This window comes from Typopeltis vanoorti, chromosome 12 (assembly GCF_054136105.1).
Source record: "Typopeltis vanoorti isolate ZY-2024b chromosome 12, IOZ_Tvanoo_1.0, whole genome shotgun sequence".
NCBI lineage: Eukaryota > Metazoa > Arthropoda > Arachnida > Uropygi > Thelyphonidae > Typopeltis > Typopeltis vanoorti.
Genome location: NC_143560.1, coordinates 90279870 through 90301363, shown reverse-complemented (window position 1 = coordinate 90301363; position 21494 = coordinate 90279870). Strand labels below are relative to the sequence as shown.

Here is a 21494-nt window from a genome sequence, read left to right as displayed (position 1 = left end):
GTGCCAAAAATAGCAATGATGTGAAAGGTTATATCACCATTTTGTATATCAGCTATTTCTAACAAATTAGCAAAAATTCTCCAGAATATAAGATTTGTACCTTATTTGATCCTGGCTTCAACTAGTAAAACCTAAACATAACAATTTGAAGTATCCATGTGTGTGTGTACCATCTTTGTTGTGGCTGTAATTTCCCATATTATGGACAAACAGAGAAATGAATTGAGCTTTGTATCAAAAAACATCTCGAAGATATCACCTGAGGTAGAACCAGGGCCTTATCTAGTCATATTTTTAATTCTTCTGAACCCAATGACCATCAGTCCACTATATACTCAGTAAACTAGGATAGATCCAAAATCATTTACAAATGCTATGATGAACTTGAAAGAAAAATCTTAGAATCAACAGAAATTACAGCAAATTCTATTCACCTTAATTTCAACCTCAGCCACGACTTTTCTGATTGTTACTCCACCACTATTCAGCTATGGCAGTGACGAGACTACATACTCATGCACAAGAACAGCAGTACAGCTAGTCCACAAATTCATTCTAATGTGTGTAATCCATTAATAATTTAGAACTTTGATGATGTACCCAAGTAATGTTTTATATATATACACACACACACAGCATTCTCTCTATTAATGCACCCCGATTAGTGCATTTTCACTTCGTGCATCTTTTTTTTTTTCCCTATACCTAAATGCAATTAGTGCACCTCTAAAATTTGATTAGTGTGTCTATATACAGTACATCTTAAAAATAACTGTTACAGATTTAAAAAATTTTCTATCTATACATTTTTTATGGCTAACTATTTTAAAAAATCATTCACCAGAATGAAATAATTTAGTTACCGATTTAAAACATTTCAAAATATTATGATTAAATTAAAGAGACTTCTTTCTACATGGATCGAAGATTGTAACCAAAAATGGATCCCACTAAGCACTGACCTTATTAAATCAAAATCAATAGCTTAAATTTTTATTTAATGTCTAAACATTTGACTACTTTTTTACAAAAAATTAAGTAAAGATGTTTGAATCGCGCTCGACTTTTTCATCTTGTCATGCAATTTGCGATAGCTGGTGATCGCTTTATCAAGAATTCGGTGACTTCGAAGATTCGTTCCATATCAGGATCAGCATCAAACAAAATTTCATTAGCATACTCAATGTGATTAAAAACTAGCTCAAGTTCTTTTGCAGTTATCTTCTTAGTCGTAACATTCTCTTCTTGTTCGCACTCCTTATCTTCTTCTTCATATGCAGGCTGTTCTTAGAAAGAATGATCTCCTAGTTGAAGGAGATCATGCTTAACTGTTCTGAATGGGAATCATGCAAGTTTCTCACATCTTCATTATCCAGTTCATTAAATTCAAGTTCTTTACCAATTGTGCTGATTTCTTCAATAATGTTAGATCTTGGATTTTGCGCACAATAAACTAACATAGACTTGAGTTTAAATTGTCTTCTGCATTGCTTCCTAATAAAAGCATAAGATGATCTTTAGATACTTTGTATCCTGGTTGATGTGCTTCAGTTTTAGCTCGGAAAGTTTTTGTTGGCATACGCTTCCAAAAGAGACCAATTTCGTCGATGTTGAATATTTGCCAATCGTCATAATCACCCTCCTGAATTATTCTTTACAATTCTGCAGGAAACTTTGCCTCTGAATCTTTATCAGCACGAGCAGATTCCCTAGTTATTCCTAGGTTATTCAGTTTTTAAAACAGTCAAACCATCCTAAGCCCAAAGTAAAGTTTTCATATTCCTCTTGAAATTTGGTCTCTCTCTCTCTCAATGAGGTAAAAATATTGAGAACTTTTGCCTGAATATTCCCTGTACTAAGAGGTATTCTTTTTTGATCATAATCCTCAATCCAGAGTGATAGAAGACGCTCCATCGCGATCATTTAATGGCTTCTATTTTGGGTGATCTGCATTCTTAAAGAAGCAGTAGCAACTTTTCCTTGTTCTTTGTATTCTTTGCTCTTATTCAATATAGTCCAAACTGTAGACTCGCTATATCCCAGGTCTTGCACAGTCATTGTATTACTAGCACCACTTTCATCTCTCTTAATGACTTCCAGCTTTTCCGCTCACTGCAGATTGGTGATGTAAAATTTAGCATGACGTAAAAAATCGCATTAACTGATTAATCACTTGCTTAAAACGGGAAATAGTATCATTTCACTCAGTCATGCTAACTGATTATCGTGTATATCGAACGCATTAAGTGAAGTTTACCTGTATTTCATTGTATGTTGTATTGCTATCTGTTCAATGTTTTTCATTTTATAAAAATTTTTCATTTTTGCTGGTGTGTGAAATTAATGGATGTGAGGCTGTTTTTGTCTGCTGTGGTATCAGGTAATTATAGTGCCTAATAGTCAGATAATTGATCAATCAGTTACTTGATATGGTATCAGGTAATTGACTGACATTATTGTTAGCTTAATCTGCCATGTTGGCTTGGACTCATGTTTTGTGTAAGTTTTTTAAACAATGTTTTACCACTATAAGCATATTAATGAAAAACTTAAAAAATATTAGGAAAATGAGTTGCATATACACAAGAATTAATAATATTGCATTTTGAGGGGGCGGGTGCGAGGGACTTTCCCACCCGTCTCCTCAAACACACAAATCATTCATAAAGAACTTGTGCCTTATTGACATAGTTCTGGACCTAAAAACATGCTTAAAGTGAAACTGAGATGTTTGGTTTAGAATGTTTAGCAGCATTTGGAAGTTGTTCTAGTGTAATAACTAGTACTTGAATAATATGTAGTTTATTGATAATAGGCAAATTTAGCATCTTTAATGTTTCTTGATTAAAGCTAGTTTCAGGGGGAAAATTTGCTAATTTCTGAAAAGATTTTTTTTGTTTGTGTGCATGTGCTCTTTTCCTACATTGTTCATTCTTATTGTGTGAATTTATTATCTTAAATATATCTTAAATTTATTGAAACTATAAAATTTGGAAAATGACCAGACAACTTCTATGAGAATATGGTCTTTGATATCAAATTGCCAAGGTATTGCACTGCTTAAAACATAAGACTTTTCCTTGTAACCCATATTTTCATCTTTTATGAATCTGTTTGGAATTGCTATATTTGGTTCTCTTCAGATCTGGTAGAAACCTTATGAGGACTAAAACCCCCATCTCAGTATGACAGCAGTCCCAATTCTGAAATTTATATCTTGCATAAGTGAACTCTTAACTGGTGTATAAGTCATAAACATTGACAAACAAGAGAGGCTTCATTTGGTCAAGTAGTGCTATTTAGAGTCAGGACATTAAATATTCACCTTTCTAGAGCTAAATATGAGAATATAACCTTTGGCATTAGAGTTGCCTATGTATTGCACTACTTAAAGACAAACTTTGCTCGGAAGACTATTTGTCCTTATGCAATGGATGAAAGTTCACTTATGTAAGATATAACTTTCTGACAAGAGATTGCTGCAGTATTCAGATGAGGTTTTTCTCCTTCATAGGAGAAAAACCTCATCTGAATACTGCAGATGTTATCTATACTCTTTGAAGAGTATAGATAACTTAAAACAGCTGTTAAGTGAGTGAAACCTTGATCGCATGCACTAATAAAAGAGATGAATATACAGATTTCTGAACAATTTGTAATTTTTTTTAGCAGTGCAGTACCTAGGAAACTGATGCCAAAGGTTGTACTGTACTTCCACAGATGCGAGACCCTCGACACTTTTGCGCATGTCAAAAGAAGGAGAATCCACTCCGATAATAGGGTAATCAATCCGTATTGTGGGATGAGTTGTTTATTCTTACATGTCGGAAAATTAACTTTTCTTTTATGAACAGTGTAGTTTTTAAAGTGGTAACTATTTGCTTGTATAACAGTTGGAAAATTTTACGCGAAATCACCTATAAAGCACGTGATTTCACGTGTTGGTGACCAATTCGTGCATCCTTTATTTCTTTTCCCCCTTCAGCTTGAATTAACTCTTCTTGGCACGTTGCCAAACTAGGCTGTCGGATCTGTGGTCATTTTTGAAATTTTATGATGTCAGTATGGGGAAGGCTGAAGAAAGGATAGATATTTATATCCTTTCTTTTAATAAAATTTATGAAAGGGGTCTATATGTGATTTTTTTAAAAATATTTTATTTGTCTACAAGTTTTTAGTAAGGACATGTATTTAATGAACATAAATGGTAAAAAAAAAACCCCAACTCGTCTATGAATTAATAAAAATAAAAAATAAAGTATGAAGGTGGTCTGAAAAGTCTCGGCCTCGACTATAGATGTCAACACTATTCGCATGATTTTTTTTTTCTAAGTTGGTACATCTGTCATAAGCATCCATGTGAAATGGCAAGTCATTCTATCAAGCAGTTTGTTTTATACAGCTGTCTGAAGCAAAAGTTGTCTGTATCCCTTGAAATGGATAAAATTGAGTATCGTGCGGTTATAAAATTCTTTGTAAAAGAAGGTTTAACACCAAAAGAAATTGATTCAAAGTTCATAAAAGTTTATGGGCACTCTTAAGAAATGAGCTGCTGATTTTAAACGTGGCTGTACCAGCCTTGAAGATGATCCATGTGAAGGCCATCCAAAAAGTGTAACACCAGAAATCATTGATCAAGTGTACAGTACGATATGGTATTGGACCGGTGAGTCAAAGTGCATGAAATTGCTGAGAATAGGCATTTCAAAAGAACGTGTAGGATATAATTTGCATAAAGAATTGTAAATGAAAAAGCTTTGTGCAAGATGGATGCCATGCTTGCTCACAGCAGATCAAAAAATCACTTGCTTGAAAATCTCTGAACAATGCTTGGAGTGTTTTAACAAGAATAAAACTGATTTTGTGCATCGACGTATTACTATGGACGAGACTTAAATTCACCATTGAACTCCACCATTCAAACAGCAGTCATAACAGTGGACAGAAGCCGGTTGTTCAATGCCAAAGAAGACAAAGTCAGTTTCATCAGCAAGAAAGGTCACATGGCATTGGTGTTTTGGGATGCTAAAGGCATTTTGTTTATTAATTATCTTGAAAATGGTAAAATAATAACCGGGGAATATTATTCCAGTCTTTTAACCAGACTAGACAAAAAAATTCGTGAGAAAAGACCCGGTTTGCAGAATTAAAAAAATCATCTTTCATCAGGACAATTCATCTGCCCACAAAGGTGTTTTGGCAATGGGAAAATTAAGGGATGTGCACTATGAATTGTTGGAACATCCACCCTATTCCCCGATTTGGCTCCCTCTGACTTCTATCTTTTCCCAAAACTAAAACTCTTCCTCGCTGGTCAGAGTTTTTCTTCAAATTTTGCAGATCTTACTGAGAACCACTACAGGGATGGGATAATGGTGCTGGAGCATCGCTAGAATAAATGCATTAGTCTTAAGGGAGATTATATTGAAAAAATAAAATTAATTTTGAAATTATAAATTTGTTTTTTCATTGTTAGGCCAAGAACTTTTCAGACCCCCCTCGTATGTATATTTAGAGAAGTTTAACAGAATGTTATTCAAGTTAATATAGTATTTTGGAATCTTACAGAACTGAGGAGGAGTTTATTTGTAAAGAATGTTACATAATTAAATTTTTGAAAGTGGCACTGCTACTTGTATGTTAATTATTTGAATTGTTTTATTTTGTATTCTAAATTAGATTATGCTTTTTATTTATTTATTTATTATTTTTTAAGTCAGGTAAGCGAGGCGATCATGGAGGAGGCACTCATGGTCATGGTAACAAGGGATCAAAACAAAGAATGAGTTATGCTAAGCTTGGTTTTGAAGGTGGACAAACACCACTGATTAAAAGAATCCCATCAGAATATTACTACAAAGGCCATCAGTAAGTATAAATATAATTAATTTATTAAAATCACCAGAATTAAATATACCAATATTGTCCCATAATTCTTAATTACAGACACGGTAGGCAGAGGCTGTTTAATAGAGATTAGAAATATACAAGTTTTTTCTCATCTACTTTTTTTCATTGGCTATTTTTATGTGGCTCTCACCCATGAAAAGTTTCAGTAAGCTTATGGTACATTCGTACTACTGTGAGTGTACTAAGAATTTTTAAAATTAATTTTATATACAGGGTGTTCGGGATAAATTTGACAGTTTCGTAAGGAAAAAGTAAATCTTCTTTGTATCTATTAAATTTAATGAATTGACAAAAAAACATTACAGGCAGAGTTAATTACAATACTATCAACAAGATTTACTCAAAATAACCACCATTAGCATCGATCACAGCTTTAATTCTGCTTCGGAACCTCGAACAAGCTGATGCTACAGTCTCCCTGGGAAGGGCCGCAAAAACTGTTTTAATTTTATCCATTAACTGGGCTTTTGTATTACTGGAAGTGCGATTGGTGTCTTTTTCAACTGCGCCCCATACAAAATAATCCATGGGGTTAAGGTCTGGGGAGTTTGGAGGCCAAACATTTGGACTGGTGAAGTCGTAGAAATTTTCAGACAACCATTTTTGACTTTTCCCAGAGGTGTGGCAAGGGGCCGAATCCTGCTGCCATACATACGGCCTACCATTGGCTACCCTTGTTATCCAGGGCTTGACTACAGTTAGCAACTCCACGAACAAAGCCCGAATTCCAATGCCAGGGTTCTTCAACACCTGTTCCTGCAGATTTGCGAGGAATTCTGCTGTACGAACGCAATCAGATCGTCTGCTAGGGATCTTTCTTCTTGCTACATCCTCGTAGTCACCATTGCAAGTCTCTAGTTCATGCCTGATTGTTTTTACTGTATTCAGGGAGCATTGGGCAGCAGTCGTAATATCCTTATTTTGATGGCGGGCACGAATCATCATGATACAAGTTATTCTCTTCCATGATTCAGGTGGGTTCCAGCTATCCATCCTTTCTGACATCTTGTATATGAATGAAGAAGGGTCCAAACTTTTAAATGAAGAGAAGTGTGTGTTAATACATGTAACTTACGGAAAAATATAATTAATTATAAACATGTCAAATTTATCCCGAACACCCTGTGTATATATATATATATATATATATTTAGTTTAGACAGAATTGTTTGGACTCTCGCAGGACAGACAGAAGTGGAAAGAGTTCATTTGGCCTCATCATCATCCACATAGATGATGGAAGAGAGAAGAAGATATTTGGTTTTTAATTTAAATTTAGTTTAATCCTTTATCCAAGTGTGTGCAAACAAAGTTTGCACCTGAAAATATCTTCAGGACTGGTAAGGTAGTACAACACCGGGAAACTCGTAACAAAGGTGGACCAAGCTAACATCACTCCTATCTCAGTATCTCCCATAATGCAAAACACATTTCCTTGCAGATATGTATAATGTTATGCATTAAGGGAAGGGCCACTACCCAGACTAGTTTCGACCTTTATTGAGGTCTCTTCAGTGGGAGCCAGGACCTGAAGTGGAGATACCAGGCAGAAGCAATGGCAAGGTCATCTTTACCTATAGGAGTTGCCAAAAGGTGTGCCACCTTTTTATTAAATTACTCTGGATTTAGAGGAAGATATTGAAAGTTTATTTTTCACTTCGTTAGACTATAATAAAATTATTCTCACACCAGGCAACGAAAATCACCTCCCACCTGAAGACAATCACAAATATCCATGACCACAGTAGGATTCAAACCCACCCCGTTAGTTGGATAGCAGGTATGTTAACCACTCAGCCAGCCAAGCTTTCATTAGATATAATCATTATGAATATAGATATAGTTGATGCAAATTTTTGAAAATCAGTTCAGCAAATGACAGTAATTAGTATAGTTTTGTTACCATGCACCATCTTTTCTAAATTAACTTTATTTAATTTAGTTCAAAGATGACATTGGAAATCATGACTCTTCTGTTTCAGACACTGTGATAAGACTCGATCCCACTGTTTACTTATGAAATAAATTCTTTACTTTCTCTATACTTACCAAATGTCACTTTATTTCTACTTACAGTTGCAGTAAATTGGATGACTATCCAAATTTGCATGAATGTGCAACATGTATGACTACACAAATAAAGGAGATAAATGGTTTGCTTTGAAGTCATTTTGATCCTGTATGCCAAATCATGTGTAGATGAAAAGAGTCAAATTTTGGAGGAGAATGATAGATGCCATTTGGAGAAAATGTCTTTGTGCAACTGCTCAGCAGTTCACATCCCCAGGTTTACAGCTGGCAACAAACTGAAGTTCATAAGTGACTGATTCCAAAATATGATCATGTAGGCTTCAAATGCTGACTGACAGGAATCAGTACTCATTTTCAAAGAGCTGGACAGACAAGCATTTGTTATATATAATATTATCCCCCCCCCCCCCCCCCCATCAATATCAGTGCTCATCTGGACAAGTGGCTAAGAAGGAAGGCAGAATCTCGATGTTTTTCTTGAATATTTGGAGAATTTTAGTCCTTGTAAAAAAAAAGCAGTTTGAGAAAGACTTCAAGGATAAAGTTCAGATCTGGATACTTCCCTCCATCAATTGAAAGGTGGAGTATTTGTGTGAAATCAATAAAGTGTGAGCATCACTTTTTTGCTTGAATTGGCTTAGCACACCTTGTTGGAGAACTAAGGCTCGAATAATGAGCAGTAATTTTGGGTGGAATGAGGAATGAAAGTCTTTATTTCAACAATAATTCTTGCAAGTCTTTATTTGCAAGAATTATTTCAGTTATTCCACCAGAGCAGGTGTTTTAGGTCAGTGATTGGAAACAATAGAAATCATGGAAATCATACCATTTAGCACCACTATTGTACCAAAGAAGAACATGCAGTTAAGAGTTTCTAGAGGAAGGAATCTTAGATGAGGCTGTTGTCTTAATTTCTAAACAGACATGAATTTTGTAGTATATTTATTTTTGAAGGAGAACGGGTTAAGTATAAATCAAGAATATTGAAAGAATTAAAAGGGTTATTTGGTACTCTGGTAAATAAGTAGACAATTTACATTAGGTTATTACTAATAGCAAATATCTTGGCATTTCTTCCAACTTACTTGGTGAAAGTGGAAATGGAAAGTTAATTTGAGTTGTGAACATTCAAGGATTTCAATGTATGTCTCCTTTAAGACTTTGTCTCATGCACTTCATGTTGCAAACTAGCAATAACATTGAATGTCCTGTTATTAGTGTGAACCACAGCTGAGAGAAACAGAATGTCATTTCAGATAATTTAATTATTTTAGAGTTTGGTAATTTTTTTATGTGGCTCTCACCTATGAAAGATTATAAACCTATAGTACATTAGTTTTGTGGGTGGATTTAATTTTTTTTTTTTTTTTTTTGTATTTTTGTTTACTTTATTTTACTGTATTTATGTATTTATTTTTTTACATATTTCAGAAATCCTGCTACAGAAACCGGTAACTTTTCCAATCCACCAACCAATAAGTTGGGCAGTGATCTCACACTGGGAAATTATTATATCATGTCAACTGCTCTAGTTATGTTATAATTCCTGTTAGCTACGTCATTTATTTTATATCTCTGTAAAGAGACTGTTTTTTACATGGAGTTTTTACATTGATGGTCGACTGCACCATTGTTATTATAGCACATCAGCTGCTCCAGTTATGTTATAATTCCTGTCACCTGCATCATTTATTTTATATCTCTGTAAACAGACTGTTTTTTATACCAAGTGTTAGGTAAATATACAAGAGTTCGATCTGATTGATGCAATGACTTTTAACTCTATTCCTTTTAGAATCCAGGAAATTGAGTTGAGACCAAATAAAAAATATACATTTAAGTCAGTCTCAAGTAGAGTAATGTGGGCAAATATGAGAATGGGGAACTGGACAATGAGACTTATTTGTGCCTATGGTCCCACAGAAGGTTCTACTAAGGTAGAAGTGGAGGAATTTTTTGAGGCTTTAGAGAAAGCAACTGACACAATTAAAAATGAAAAGTTGGTCCTTGTTGGGGATCTAAATAGCAGAGTAGGAAATGTTTGTGAGACATACAAAAATATTTTGGAAAAATTTGGAGAAAAGAGCAAAGCTAATAATAATGGCAAATATCTGTTGGATTTCTGCTCAGGACATGGACTGGTTATTACTAACACCATGTTCCAACATAAAAATGTGCACAAATTCACATGGAGAGAAGAGGCAAGGAATAAGAAAAGTCTCATTGACTATGTTATTATTGATAGTGATGTTTTCTCCCTGGTGAAGGATACCAGAGTGTACAGAGGATTTGAAATTGGAAGCAATCACTATTTAGTCTTGAGCAGGATAAAATTGAATTTTATATTGAAAAGAATAACATGTAAGAAAGTTTTAAAGCGAATAAAAGTTGAGCAGCTCTCAGATGTGAACTGTAGACTAAAATACACAAAGATTATTGAAGAAAAAATGAAAGAGTTGGAGAACAGGAATCAAACCTTGGAGATTCAGTGGCAAACTCTGAAGAAAACATTGATTGATTCTGCCAGAGAGGCATGTAGTGAGGTTGTCTGTAAGGATAAAAAAATCAGAACTCCCTGGTGGACACAGGAAGTTAAAGAGGCAGTGAAGAAAAAGAAGAAAGCATATCAAAAGTTCCTGTCAAATAAGTCAGCTTGTGCTCTTAGAGAATACAGAGACAAATGCAAGAATGCTAAACACTGTGTAAAACTAGCTAAACAAAAAGTCATGGGAGGACTTTAGCAAGAATATAGAAAATAAATATCAAGAAGGTGGCAAAATATTCTGGAGGTTGTTGAAGAAGCTTAGGAATGGAGGAAAGAGTGCTGTAAAAGGAGTTAGAGATGATAAAGGTGACATGAAAACGGAAGAAAAAGATATCCTTGAAGTATGGAGTAATTACTTTGAAAAACTGCTAAATGAAACAAGCAGTGATGACAGCACAGTGGTAAAAAACACTGACCAGGCATGCAGTCAGGAATACATATCCATACTTGAAGTAGAAAAAGCCATCAAAGGCTTAAAATGTGGAAAGGCAGCAGGAGCTGATGATATTCTACCAGAAATGCCGAAGTATGGTGGTGTAAAAGTCTTACAGTGGCTGCACTGCATGGTTCAGAAAGCCTGGACAGAGGCAAGAATTCCCGATGATTGGAGTAGAGCTCTCATAGTACCCATATATACAAAGGGAAATAAAACTGCATGTGAGAATTACAGAGGTATTTCCCTACTGAGTGTTCCTGGCAAGATCTATGCAAGTATACTTGAGAAACGGTTGAGAAGAATTGTAGAAGAAAAGCTTTTTGAAGAACAAGCTGGATTCAGGCCAAACAGAGGCTGTCAGTATCAGATCTTCACTTTACGACAAATAGTCGAGAAAGCATGGGAATATAACAAAGATCTGTATTTAAGTTTTGTCAATTTGGAAAAGGCATATGACAAGGTGCCAAGAGAGAAGCTATTCAGTATGCTACAGTTATATGGTGTCAATGAGGCATTATATCAAGCAATACTTAGTCTTTATTTGAGTTGTAAGTCAGCAGTTAGAATTGAAGGAAGTACAGGAAGATGGTTTAATGTTAAATCTGGTGTGAGACAAGGATGTACATTATCCCCTCTGTTATTCATTATCTATATGGATCACATTATGAAGGAAAGTGGTATTAAACATGATATCAAAATTGGAGATGTTAATGTCAGCTCTTTGCTTTATGCGGATGATGTTATAATTCTAAATAAATCCGCTACAAGTCTGCAAGATTCTCTGACTAAATTGAATAGCTGTTGTAATAGATATGGTATGAAGGTCAGCAATAAAAAGACAAAGACAATGAAAATAGGCAGAATCATTGAAAATGTCAACTGTGTTGCGAATGGAGAACCTGTGGAACAAGTAAAAGATTTCAGCTATTTAGGCACGATTTTTACTGAGGATGGTAAATTAAATATAGAAATAGACAGCAGAATCGGAAAAGCTGGTATGGTGGGAAGTCAATTGAATAAATTCGTATGGAATAAGAGAGAAATTAGTCGGAACACTAAATTAGCTGTATACAAGACAGTGTTCAAATCAGTTTTAACTTATGGATATGAGAGCTGGGTCAGAAGTAAAACACTTGATCAAAGAATAGAGACCACGTATATGAGAGTGCTGAGAAAGATTATAGGTGTGAACAGATGGCATCAATGGCAATATCATATTAAAAACGAGGATATTAGGAAAGAACTTGACATTGTCAGCATCCAGGAATGCATTAGCAGAGCTAATCTCAGGTGGTATGGTCACTTAAACAGAATGGGCGATGAAAGATTAGCAAAACAAGTGTACTCTGCCAGGTTGGCAGGAAAACGACCCAGAGGAAGACCGAGATATAGATGGATATTGATACGGTTCAATCTGCCTTAGACGATAGAAATATAAGATCTAATAATGTTGGAGTCTTGACAAGTAACAGACCTTATTTGGAGGAAAATTGTAGAGGAAATTAATAATGATGTAATTTTTTTCATGTAGTACTATCATATCCTGTACACCCCTTGAGGGTACATGGCAGGAATTTGATGATGATGATGAAACTAAAACACTATATACATTGTAAATAAAATTAAATTGATAATTATAAAACTAATTGGATTCCCAACCTTATAAATTAAATCTATACTTTAGAGATCTCCTTTATCTTTAAAGGAATATTTTCATTCTTTCACTGACTCATTCTATTATTGATTTGTTTCACATGTACTTAATCAGTCTACTAGACTGAACATTTTGTTTTTCACAATGAATAATTGTGAAATTGAAATTCATCTCCCACCTAAAGGCCTTCGCAAACATATGTGCTTATAGTTGATTCAAACCCACAGCCTGTTGGTTGGAAAGCAGGTACATTAACCACTCAACTAACCAGGCCAATACCAAACTCTTTCATGTAATTTGTCCTTCTTTCTTTCTTGATATCTTGTTTCTCTTTCCATTTTTCATATGTTTGTTTCAGTTTTTCAGTGAAGAGTGTAGATAGTAAATATATTACATCGATATGATAAAAATGAATTAAGAAGGGCTATGATGGCAAATGATTCAATGTGCAAGCTGTGTAGAAGGCATGGCTGTAAATTTTTGGATGTGTGGAGCAAGTTTGAGGGAAGATTAGATTTGTATAAAAGGAATGGCCTACACCTTAATGCGTTTGGTATCAGGAGTCTTGAAAAACTAATAACTGGTATGAGACCTAACAGAGAGAATCAGAGAAACTAAATTACAATGAGACGAATGTTGAGAATATGAGTGTAAGAAGTGACAATGTTATGTAATTGTGCTAATGACTGGAATGGGCATTATCATGGAAATGATTATGAGGAGAGAACAATTTCAACTTTGTGTTCCTCCAGTTCAGACCCATTAAACATGTGCAAAGATGTCTACATATATTATTATTATTATTATTATTATTATTATTACGGGCAACTCCAGGGAGTCATTAGACTCATCGAGGGAGGCCCCAAATCATTTTCATCACAACTATTCGACATTCATACAGTATCTATCATACCTCGCCTTAAACTCATTCACTGTCACAGCATCCACCACAGACTCAGGGAGCGCATTCCACTCATTCACTACTCTAAAAGTAAAGAACCCAGCTCTAACACCTTTACTAACCACACTTTTGCCCAGTTTCCATGGATGTCCCCTAGTCCTCCCACAACCAGCCCTGTTCTCAAAAATATCTTCTGAATTAATTTTATAGAAACCCTTCAGTAATTTGAATGTCTCAATCATATCTCCCCTCCTCCGCCTATCAACCAATTTTTGCAACCCACAAATCCTCAACCTGTTCTCATACGGTTCATTCCACAGACCTGCTATCATCTTGGTCACTCGCCTCTGGATCCTCTCCACCTCCTCCCCATCAAGAAGAAACCTAGGTGACCAAATCTGAGCACAGTAGTCGAGATGAGGTCTTATCAAGGCTCGATACAGAGGAACAATAACCTGCTTGTCTCTGCTTGTCAACGTATTCTTCAGCAACCAAGTGATTTGATGAGCTGATTTGGCCACTTTTGCAATGTGTCCCCTAAATTTCAATTCCTTATCCACCAACACTCCTAAATCTCGTGCCTCATCAATTTCCTGGAGCACGGTTCCACCAATGCAGTAAACTGCCTCCCATCTTTTCACCCCAAAATGCATAACCTTACATTTTGCCACATTAAATTGACATCCATTCTCCCTAGCCCAGACCTCCAATCTATCCAAATCATCCTGCAAAATTTTGACGTCATCTGCATTCACTATTGCCCTACCCAACTTCGCATCATCCGCAAACAAATGAACTGTTCCTCTCAGATCCTTTCCTATATCATTTATGAACAAATTAAACAGCAGTGGTCCAAGAACAGATCCTTGTGGTACACCACTAGTCACAGGCCGTCTAGTGGACTCTACTCCTGAGTAAACCACTCTCTGATATCTCTCCGTCAACCACCCTCCTATCCATCTCACCAACCCTATGTCCATTCCCATATGCTGCAATTTACTGATTAGAGTTCCATGTGGTATCCTGTCAAAGGCCTTAGCAAGGTCCAGCAGAATCACTGTAAACCCATTACCCTTATCCAGTTCAGCCGTCACTGTGTTATAATACGTGAGCAAGTTACTGAGGCATGACCTACCCTTCACAAAACCATGCTGTCCCCGATACAGTATCCCATTTTCTTCTATCCAATCTTGTATTTTCCTCTTGACTATTTTCTCTAAGACCTTGATAATGATTCCTGTTATGCTGATTGGCCGGTAATTTTCAACAGCAGCCTTGGAACCACCTTTGTGCAGTGGAACTATTTTCCCCTCTTTCCACCCCCTTGGGACTGACCCAGTCCTGAGGCTCAAATTAAACATAATGGTCAAGGGCACTGACAATTCTTTGGCCGCTTCACGTACGACACGAGCTGGTATACCATCCAATCCCACAGATGTATTGACATTGAGGTTCTGTAATAGACTAGTTACCTCTACCTCATTCATCACAATTCCAGTATAAGCTGTTGGTTCCTCCATTTCCGCAAAGCCACCACCTGGATGATATACTCTTGCAAAGTGCTCGCTCAGTAATTCCACAACATCGACTGATTCAGTTACCTCCCTACCCTCAGCATTTTTTAAGATCATTCTACCATGAGCATTTTTCCTTTTACTTGCAACATATTGAAAAAACTGTTTGGGATTCTCTTTAGCCTGCATGGCCAATTTCCTTTCGTAATCTGCTTTTGCTTTTCTTACCACCCTTGTTACCATCCTGGCCTGAGCTTTATACTGTTCATGCACCTGATGGTCACCCTTCTCCTTAAATTCCCTCCACAATTGTTTCTTTTTTTGCAGCTCAAGCTTAATAGTGTTATTCATCCATTTAACCCCTACCTGATTTATTATTCGGACTCTTGGTATACAGTCAACCATTGCCTCCTGCAAACAGTTCTTAACCACCTCCCATGCACCATCAACATCCAGCCCTTGCAGTTTTACATGCCATGGCATTGAGCCAAGCACACACCTAAGCTTGTCATACTTACCAGCCCGGTAATTCCACATATACCCTGTCTTAATTGTAAATTCGACTCCTTTAGCCACCTCCCAAGTCATGACCTTATGGTCACTCTCACCAATTGGTGGCAACATGGTCATGTTCGTTATAGCTACATTCTCAGTTGCAATTACTAGGTCCAGCACTCTCTGCCCCCTGGTATTTTCCAATACATGTTGCCGTAGATAGTTGTCCCTTAATAACTGCATAAAATCCAATTCCTTCCTCCCATGTGCCCTCTCCTCTTTCCAGTCAATGTTACCATAATTGAAATCACCCATAATAATTACCCTCCTTCCATTCATTTCTTCTATTTGCTTATGCATACTATTCCCACCATCCACTCCATCACCCGGTCTATAGCAGCACCCAATTGTATATTTTGTTCTGCTAGATTGTATCTCACACCAAACAGCCTCAAATGTGCTTTTTTCCCCATCCTGCAGTTCAACTTCTATACTCCTTGGCTGAAGCTCATCAGCTATCATCAATAACACTCCTCCCCCCTTTTTATTCACCCTGTCACTCCTGAACACGCTATACCCATCGCATTCAATCCCACTAGCTTTATCATCTTCTGTCAGCCATGTTTCACTAATACCGACAACCTGTGGCCTGGAAGTGCCAACCATGGCCAAAAACTCTTCCTTCTTGTTCCTAATACTCCTGGCATTAGTGTACATGAATCGCAGAAGCCCATTTGTCCCATCCCTACTTTGATTCCTTATACTAATTATCCCATTCTGATTTGTTGTCCGTCGTACTCGCCCGGGCGTAATATACTCATTCATACACTTAACTGCCCCCCCTAAAGTCTGCATATCTACTCCCCCCCCTCTTAATAAATCTAGTTTCCCTGAGTCTGTACATCCACTTCCACATCATTCATCAACACTCTTTCAAGTCTCCGTACACCAACTCCATTCAAATGTAACCCATCCATCTTATATAAGTCCTTTCGCCCATCGAACTCATTCCACACATCCACAAATTCCACACCACTCTCCATGCATAACCCACGCATAAAGTCATTGGCAATTATGGCCCTCCTTCTAAACACTTCGCTGTCATACCGCGGTAAGATACTCACCATCCTAACTCTCTCACTCTTCTCTTTTGCTACCTCAAACAACTCCCTCACATCCTCTATCATTTCCATTTTGTCCTCTTTCAAATCATTCGTTCCTGCCACTATTATCATCTCTTTCACCCTCTGTTTTTGCAGTCGAATAGATTCGCTGACGTCCTTTATGTTCGCACCCGGCTGGTACGACTTCGTTAAACTCTCAATTATTACGCCTCTTAATAGCGAATCCCCATACAGCACTCGCTCCTTCATTTTATTGACGTTTACGTACATTCTATTTTTTGCCGTCACAGACTTCCGCCGGTTATTTGTCGGTACGTTCAACACACATTTTTGCATACGCTCCAGTTGTCGTTTGGCTCTGTGTATCGCGCCATGTAAACGGGCAATTTCGCTACTCGCAATTATCTCACCATTTTCATTATCGATCAAATCATCCATTCCTTCGGTGTTTCTACCTTCATTTACACTTTCAGCGACGCTCTCACACATATCTGGCACTACCACGCAATTCTCTAGTACACCGCCATTTTCTACATTCTGACTACCGTTAACGATATCAGTCTCGATACACGAAACACGCTTGAAGTCTTCATTCTCTTTACACTTTCTACACATATTAACTCCACTATCACTTTCTAACCAGACTCCTACCGCTCTTCGCAAGGCATACATCTCACAGACAGCACATTGCATAAATTCTTTTACATCAAAACTCTTAAGCAAGCATGGCGACCTGGCCGCCATTTTTTTCTTTATCGGTGCCATGTGTACGCTATCTTTTCTTAAAAATAATAATTAAAATAACAGAAAACACGCAAAAATTGCACAGACACACCAAGAATCAAAAAGCAAACAATACTACTTAAAATTCTGGTAAAATATCTAATGTTAACACAAAATAATACTGATCTTTCCAGGAGCTCACGACAAGCCGACGATCTAATCCGTGCGACACCAAGCGACCGCCTATTAGGCACTAGAGAAGAATAGAGATTTTATTAGGCACTAGAGAAGAATAGAGATTTGCAAGTTGTCCAACTGTGTCATGCAGACAAAAGTATACAAAAGAACATGCAGTAGATTATTGTGTCTATAAATGAATTCCAGAAGTATCAGAAAAAAAGGGTTTCTGATAGCAACAAGTTTGTTGCCTTGGTCAGTATGTTGGATCTTAGATTGTAGGCATTAGTGAGACCTGGCTATCAGAATTGGGCATACTAACTGGTATTGGGTGTGTAAAGGGTACAGTATATTTAGGAAGGATAGACAGGATAGGAGAGCAGGGGGGGTGTGCTGCTAATGATATTGAATGACTTGAATCCATTTAGTGTTGAGACCTATGATTGTAGTACTACTACTACTAACAGTATTTCATGTGGCAGTGAGTTTGAAGCCATCTGGTGTGAGGTGGAATCTAACAAGATCAATTACATAGTGGGGTGTTGTTACAGACCTGGCAGATTAGTTGCTGGTGATGAAGAAATGCATTGCCAAATTGAGATGATGGGTGCGGAAAGAGTAATCATAATGGGAAACTTTAATTTTCCAAATATCGATTGGGTAGCAGTAAAATCTCACGAGAAGAATGAAACTGAAATTATTGAGCTCTTGTGAGACAACTTCAAGCAGCATATGGCAGAAGGAACTAGAGGTCAAAGAGTGTTAGATTTGATTATAGTGTCACAGGGTGTTTCAGTTAAAGACATAACTATTCTGCCTCCGGTTGGTGACAGTGATCATGCGGTACTCACTTGGGAAGTTTATGAATTTTACTAAGTTTATTTTTTTACTAAGAATTTTTTTTACTAAGTTTATGAATGTTCCATTCAGAATAGGTTACATGCTGAACTGCAAAGCAGGAACTTATGACCATCTGTGGAGTATACTAAGTTCATTGGAATGGTATCAGTTGCTGGATAGGCAGAATATTGACAGTGCATGGGAAGCATTTAAAAAATACTTAAATGATGCAATATCAGAATGTGTCCCAAAAGTTCAAAGAATAAATAAGGTAGGTGTCAAATAGATGTGTAATCTTATTAAGCAACAGATTCGTAAGAAACATGATGTGGAAGGAATACTGTGTGCATAAGGATGATGTCCATTATGAAAATTTTAAGCAGCAGGCTAGAATGGTCACAGAAAGCTAAGTCTGAGTATGAAAAGAAATTAGCTCTGCAAGCTAAAAACAACCCACAAGAATTCTATCGATATGCTGCAAGTAAAAGAAAGAATGAATATGAAAGAATAACTCTTCTGATTGCAGAAGAGGTTGTTCAATTTGAGTGCCCATTTTGCTAGGAGCTATCAACCTGGTGTATGCAGCATTGAGTTCACTGCTACCTCTTCACTGAATGCAGAAACTCAAGTGTATGAAGCGGAGGTATCAGCTGTTGCACAGACTGAATAGTTGAATGTTGCACAGACATCAGTCCCTATTCTGCAATAGCGACTGATGGGATATCAGCATGAGTGCTAAAAGAATGTTCATCTGAATGACTGTTTCTTTGACCAGTCTATATAATTTGAGTCTCAGAACAAGAAAGATTCCACAGGAATGGAAAGAATGTATGGTAATCCCATTACACAAGGATAGTGCAAAAACTGATGTGTCAAACTATCGAACAATCAGTATATCAGGAGTGGTAATGAAGATTTTGGAAAAATTTGTTAGGGATAGCATTCAGAAATGGGCTGACAGTGAATCTCTACTTTTCAACGAACAGAATGGGCTTACTAAGGGAGGGTCACATTTTAGCAACTTGCTCATGTTCTATAATAATGTTACCATTGAACTAGACAAGGGGAATGGATACACCATGATACTTTTGGATTTTGCTAAGGCTTTTGACAGAATACAGCATGGAAGACTGTTGCATAAATTGGTGGATATGGGTTTGGATTATAAAATATTAGCATGGATAAGAGGATAGCTGACTGACAGATATCAAAAAGTGATATACTGGTAACTAGTGGTGTACCACAAAGATCAATCCTTAGTCTACTGTTATTCAATCTGTACATTAATGATATTGGGAAGGATTTGATATGCAACATACAGCTATATGCTGATGATGCAAAGATAGGCAGGGTAATCAGGAATGCTGCTGATATGCAGTACATCCAGAATGATTTGAATAGGCTGGTATTGTGGGCATGGGGAAAATGGATGTTAGTTCACTGTCAGTAAATGCATAGTCATGCACTTTGGCATGATTAAATATCCAATGTCATATTATATGGTGGGTTATTGCTAGAAGAAACTGATGAGGCTAGGGATCTTGGAGTGTTAATAGCTAACAAGTTGAAGTTTAGGGGCCATGTAGCAAATAGGAGAAAGAATTGAGACTTACGAACTTCTGAAAGGATCATACACGATTTCAGTTGATGGAATTTTTCATTTTATGGAAGGGGAGGAAAGGACAAGAGGGCATCCTTGGACGCTGAAAATGAATGCCGGAGGTGAGGGCTAGATTTTTCTCTCATAGGGTGGTTCGTGATTGGAATGGATTGCCATTGGATGTTGTGTGTGTGCAACAGTGTGGATGAATTCAAGAATATGTATGATAGCTGGTGCATGTAGTATGTGGCCTCTCTTGATGAGGCCCTGACTCCCTGGAGGTAATAATAATAATACTAGCAATACAAAATTAATAACGGAAAATTAAATTACATTTATATCTTAATTGACTTTTAGTAATTCAGAACATACAATAAAAAGCAAGGACCATAACTGTAGAATTAAATATAAATATCATAAATTATTATTATTTTAATTAAATTCCTTTTGTTATTTTATTAAGAGACTTCATTATTGGTTTTCTTCTAGTAGGTGAAAGAAGTAGGAAAATAATAGGTTTCTCAATCCTAATTGTTAGTTTTGTTAGATCTCAACTACACAGTTTTCAAAAAAAGTAATGCCAGCTTTTTAAATACTAAGATTTTAAATAATAGTAATATATAGTTGAAAAAATTAAGACTTAATGCTATAAAATATTGTGAATGATAGACAGTGAAGTCCCCCCCCCCCAAAAAAAAGAACTTCAGTGTTAGTACTAAATTACACTCACAGAGCTAACACTGACTCTCTTTCCTGAAATGGGTATCAAAGTTTGTTGCATACTGTTTACAAACTGTTAGAATGCACTATCTAGTTGGAAATTATATCAGGAGGTTCTTCAAGAAGCGAAAGAATATAATTTTCTAATGTATTAAAAAAAAGCAATACTGTTTGTTTTTCTTTCTCTTTCCAAAGGGGGAAAAAAATCTTAATACTTTTGTGTTTATAAGTGCACACCACATATTCACTTTTTTGTGGGATATGGGGAAAATCATGGAAATTCTAGGTCTAGATATTCAGTGGGTAAACTAGACTCAGACATCTGTTTGTAGTGCCATGAACATTGAACTCCAAGAGGTATCTTAATATTCTGGACAATGTAATGCTTTCCTTCTTGGTGCTGTTTCTATGGAACTGACCATTTTCTCTTTCAGTAAGACAGGGCACCTTGTCATGAGGCTGCTGTAACTGCCTGGTTTGTGAAAATGAACGTCACCACACTTGACTGGCCTTCACAGAGCCCTGATCTCAACCCTGTTGAACATCTGTTGGATGAAGTGGAGCATTGGGTGAGGTCAAAGGACGTCCATCCCACAACCTCATTACATGTCTGCAGGAAGAATGGTCCAAAATTCCCATTGAATGTTTGTGGAAAGTATGTCCCAAAGGATTGCTGCAGTCATCGCAGCAAAAGGAGGTCCGACATCTTATTAAGGTGGGTATCATGGCTGTTTGTTCCTCACACTATGATGTCAGTTGACTTCTTTCCAAGTAGTGCATATGGATGCAAAATTTGAAGTCAGCCTAAATTTAAAGCATAACAA

The 21494-nt window shown here is 36.7% G+C and overlaps 1 protein-coding gene across 1 annotated transcript in view; it reads left to right on the top strand.

The window, feature by feature from the left end:
• Positions 1 to 21494, top strand: part of mRpL15 (mitochondrial ribosomal protein L15) — an 84941-nt gene that overhangs the window by 12056 nt on the left and 51391 nt on the right. The window contains exon 2 of the mRNA XM_090401890.1: positions 5717 to 5868. Within this exon, the coding sequence (XP_090258016.1) occupies positions 5717 to 5868 (152 nt within the window). The remainder of the gene's footprint in view (positions 1 to 5716; positions 5869 to 21494) is intronic.